This window comes from Sminthopsis crassicaudata, chromosome 1, assembly GCF_048593235.1.
Source record: "Sminthopsis crassicaudata isolate SCR6 chromosome 1, ASM4859323v1, whole genome shotgun sequence".
NCBI lineage: Eukaryota > Metazoa > Chordata > Mammalia > Dasyuromorphia > Dasyuridae > Sminthopsis > Sminthopsis crassicaudata.
Window position 1 is genome coordinate 61,054,379 of NC_133617.1, and position 4,929 is coordinate 61,059,307.

A 4,929-nucleotide genomic window follows, 5' to 3' on the forward strand; every position below is an offset into this window, starting at 1 on the left:
GGATACACCCTATTTAGTTAAATTCTATCAATCAGCTTAAAGTGATAAGCCTCCCCCCAGTTTGAAGTAGAATTTAGAAACTTCTTGTTTCACATGATATTTCTTAAGAGTTTCTCTTTTTTTCCCCCTGAGGCTGGGGTTAAGTGACTTGCTCAGGATCACACAGCTAGGAAGTGTTGTGTCTGAGACCAGATTTGAACTAGGGTCCTCCTGAATTCAAGACTGGTGCTTTATCCACTGCACCACCTAGCTGCCCCTAGAGTTTCTCTTGTAGGTGTGTTTTGGTTCAGTGATTTTAAAGTAATTGCCATGCATTCATATATTTGGCTAAGCACCCACCCATCCATCCATCCTTCTACCCAGCCACCACTACCCAGTTATCCATGTACCCATCTGCCCACCCATCCACCCATGTATTCATCTAATCACCCAGTATTTGAGTTGAAGTCCTTCCTAATTCTCAGTACATCACTCTAATCATTTGAAGGTCAGATGCCTCTGACATTGCATCTTAAAGAGGGAATTGAGGTATGGAGTGATTAAGTGACTTAACTGTGGGTTGCACAGCTGGTATGTGTCAGAGGCAAGGCCTTCCTAGTGTCATGTCCAGTGCGCTATTTTCCCTCCACATCTCCTTTTGAAGCATTACATAGATTTCAGTGATTATTATTGTTTTCAAAGGGATATGTGCATCATGTTGGAAAATAAGCAAAATTTAATCAAATTATCTATCAACAAGTATTTGTTAACTACCTGATGTGTACCAGATGTGGTGATGGGCACTGGGGAAACATTCATTTGAAAAATCAAACAATGCTCATTCACAAGGAACTTACATTCTAATGAGAAACACAAGTTTGTGTGTATGTGTGTGTATCTATATCTATATATTATCAACATAAAGTAAGTAAATATATACAAAATATTCAAATATAGGGTAGTTTAACCATGTCCAAAGTACATGCATGGTCTGAGGCAGAAAGAGATTCCAGAATTCAAGCCAGTAAATTAATTGATTGATATCAAGGTCCATTGGCCTTTGCATACATGAATCAGAGAAAAAGGATGGGTTCAGAGAGTGTCTTCGAGCACTTTAGAGCATTTACAGATCTTGGGACAAAGAGTCATCATGGCCCAATACATTGCTATCTCCATACATGTTATTTCAATCAGTTTGAAGAAAATGTCTTCCCTAGGGATATGTATAAACATAGGAGAACCCAAATCAGCCCTCTGAGGAAAACCACCTAAGAAAACAGAGCCTCCTGGGACTGCATTGCTCTGCTAGGAAAGGCTTTCCCTACTTCTTAGCTCAATGGCTATAGGCATTTCCAGAACAGGATTCCAAATAGGAATGTTCATTCCCAGGTTTAAGTCTCCTTGCTGTTGATTCATTTTTTAAGGCATGCTTCAGAATGAGAAAGAGAAAAAAGTTGGTGCCTTTTTCCCAACTATAGAAGCAAGTGCTGCCTTTCTCTTTCCATAGTTCAAGTCTCCTAGCACCCCAAACTTGGTAACCACTGAAAAGGTAACATCAGGAGCATCAATATCCTGATGGCAGCTTGGAGAGGACAAAAGTCTCCTACGTAGAGGATGTGGAGCTGCTTGTGTCTTCCTCCCTATTCTTACTCATTCTTAGACAGCTGTGTTGCTCCAAGGAAGGCTGATGCTTAACAACTGGGCTTCTTAGGGACGTGAAAGGAAAGAATTGTGAGTGGAAAACAGTGTCTCAGTAGGAGAGAAAGACCCTAGGGGATCCCAGGGTGTTAAGGTTTTATGTAGCTTGAGTAATTTCTTTCATAGTGATGGCAGGCTGAATGACCCCAAGTGGCTGTAAAGGCAATGAGGGAGCTTTTGGAACTACTTTCCAGGTAATTTTTTCACATGGAAATGCATTCACACAAGGACAGAAAATTGTTGCTTATGGATTGAGCCTGGTCACAGAATCCTGTTGTAGTTGAGCACTTATAAGCCAGGTGTGCAAGAAAGACAAGACAAAGTAAACTGAGGTAAGACTGTGATGCTTCACAAAGAAACAAGCATGCTTTCAATGTTCTTGGTGGGTGGTGGGTATATTCCCTGCTTTAGCTCTTTGTCATCTCTGCTAGTGTGTTATCTTTGGGAAAATATCCAGAAAAATGATCAGACAATCTAGGTGGCTCTTCCTTCCTTCTGGTGTTTCAGGCATTAATTTGTATTTGTACGGGTAACCATATCAGAGCCCAGGGTTTCATCTTTGATGACTGTAATTCAGAGCCAGGAGCAGATCATATTTGATTAGTCAGAAGTTCTTCTTTCCTATCCCTTGAAGAAACGCATCCCAGAGTACTTCAGGCTCTTGTGAGCGCTTTCTCTTCATTTCACCAAGGTTATTCTCTATCTCAAACCACGTTTTTTCATCAACTTTGAATCTAGCTCACTGAATTAATCTAGCAGTGTCAACATCAAATAAAAATGGTCCTACTAAACCAAATAAAAAACTTCCTGCAGGCTGCTTACTGATTTAGAAAATCTCTCATCAGCATTACTGATGTTCTCTTGTGTTTTAGTTTGTTTTATTAAATATTTTCTTATCTCATTTTTATCTGGTTGGGATGCATTCAGGAGTGTTATGAGCAGAGTATGTGACATCACTAAGTTAGAGCTAGAAGCTTAATCTTTGAGTACCTGAGTTCAAATTCCATTTCAGCCATTAACCTATGTAATGTTAGGCATGGTACTTCCCTTCTCAGACCTCATTTTCCTCAGTCTTAAAATAAAGGGGTTGTAATTATAACCTCTATGTTCTCTTAAAGTTCTAGATTTAAGATCTTTTTCTAAAGAGCCTAATACAACTAATTTAACAGATGAGGAAACTGAGGCCCAAAGAAAGGAAGTTCATTGTCCATGACCACACATGGAATAAGGAAGAGAACCTCTTTTTCCAACCCCTTTATCTGACCTTAGATACAGCATTTTTTGCATTGAACAAGTCTCAGGATTTCTTGGTCTTTCTCAGTCTCCAAAGCACTCTTTTTGAAATCAAGGTGAACTTCTGCTCAGCTAAAGTCTCTCTGAAGAATTGCTATTGTTCCTGCATCCAGACCACTTATTTCCTTGGCCATCTTTAGAGTGTGTTCTATCCATATGGCTTGTGATTCTTCCTTCCTTCCTTCCTTCTAATTCATCATTGTACTGATCAGAGTCCTCAAGTCTTTCAAGATGTTTTTCTTTATAATGCTGTTGTTATTATTCAATATTCTGTTTCTATTTACTTCACTCGGGATCAGTTTATACAAATGTTCCCAGATTTCTCTGAAACCATCCACCATTCCTTATGGAACAATAATATTCATATTGGGGACTTTATGTCTTGTGAAACAAACAAAACTGGATTGTTTGGGTCATCAGACAGATTCCTTGGTAGATGAACTGCATTCACTGAAGCACAGAGGCAAAGAGGTCCTAACTCAGGGATGATGAACCTAAATTAGACAGGATATTTAGCAAGAGAAGAGTAAGACTGAGATAGTCAAAATGAATAGTAGGGTGGTACACCAAGCTCCATGGAGCAAATTTATTTTCTAGGTATGATGGAAGTTAAAATCTCCTTTCCTGTTTTATCTCCTTGTAGGCTCCTGGGATGAAGTTGGAAAATGAGACATGGATAGTGAAAGAATTTGTGCTTGTGGGGTTTTCCAATCTTCCAGATCTGAAGGTTACTCTCTTCACTCTCTTCTTGCTCATGTACTTGATCACACTCAGTGGCAATGTCACTATCATTACCATCATCTACCTGGATCACACCCTCCACACTCCCATGTATTGCTTCTTAGGGGTCCTGTCCCTCTCAGAGACTTGCTACACTCTGGTCACCATTCCCAACATGCTGGTCCACCTGTTGATAGAAAACCATGTCATCTCCATTCCTAGTTGTAGGACCCAGATGTTCTTTTTTCTTGGCTTGGGCTGCAGTCATTGTTTCCTCCTCACCTTGATGGGCTATGACCGGTATGTGGCCATCTGCCACCCACTCCGTTATGCAGTGATCATGAGGCCGTCTGTTTGTCTCTATCTGGGAAGCCTGGTCTTCTGCTCTGGATTTCTGGTGGCTGTCACTGAGACTTGTCTGATATTCTCCTCCTCCTTTTGCCACAGCAACCGAGTGGAACACTTCTTCTGTGACATTGCCCCTGTTCTCAAACTTAGTTGTACTCCAAGTGCAGCCAAGGCCCTGACTATTTTCTTCTTTAGTATGATCGTGGTGTTGGCCTCCTTCCTCCTCATTTTGCTCTCATATGCCTTCATTGTGGCTGCCATTGTGAAGATCCCTTCTGCTGCTGGACAGCGCAAAGCCTTCTCCACTTGTGTGTCTCATCTCACAGTGGTCATTGTGCACTTTGGATGTGCCTCAATCATCTATCTGAGACCAAAGTCAGGGAGCAACCCAGATCAGGACCGAATGGTGGCCGTGTTCTACACAGTGGTTACCCCATTGCTCAACCCTGTGGTGTACACCCTACGTAATAAGGAGGTTAGAGTAGCACTAAAGAGGACCTTGGGTCGCAAACTGAGGACCCAGAATGATTAATTGCTAGGATGAAGCTAGAAAAAGTAACAAAGCAATACTCCAATTTCAAAAGGGACTCATGTACCCAAATTCAGCTGGGTGGACAGCTTTAATTGTCCCAGGGTTCCAGTCAGATGTCAATTTAACTGGAGACCAATCTAAGACCACACCTTAACTAGAGGCCAGACATCTCAATTGCCTATCTCTAAACCCCTTTCCCATAATTCTAGAATGCTCACATCAGCAGATCATCCAGCTGTATAGTCTACTTCTGCATCCATATATTCCAAATTAATTAGCTTTGAAAGTGGCTTTGTTGAAGGAGCATGGATGTCATCAATGCCCATAGCCTCCTCTACTTTCTTGTCATAATTTCATTG

General features: G+C 41.1%; 1 protein-coding gene across 1 annotated transcript; it reads left to right on the forward strand.

The window, feature by feature from the left end:
- Positions 1-3,622: 3,622 nt before the first annotated feature.
- Positions 3,623-4,570, forward strand: LOC141552086 (olfactory receptor 10T2-like). Its single transcript, XM_074284518.1, has one exon. The coding sequence runs from the start codon at positions 3,623-3,625 to the stop codon at positions 4,568-4,570; it is 948 nt and encodes a 315-aa protein (XP_074140619.1).
- Positions 4,571-4,929: the final 359 nt, after the last annotated feature.

Bases quoted from the DNA above. Each gene is read 5' to 3' on its own strand.
- LOC141552086 (XM_074284518.1), top strand. From the start codon at position 3,623: ATGAAGTTGGAAAATGAGACATGGATAGTGAAAGAATTTGTGCTTGTG.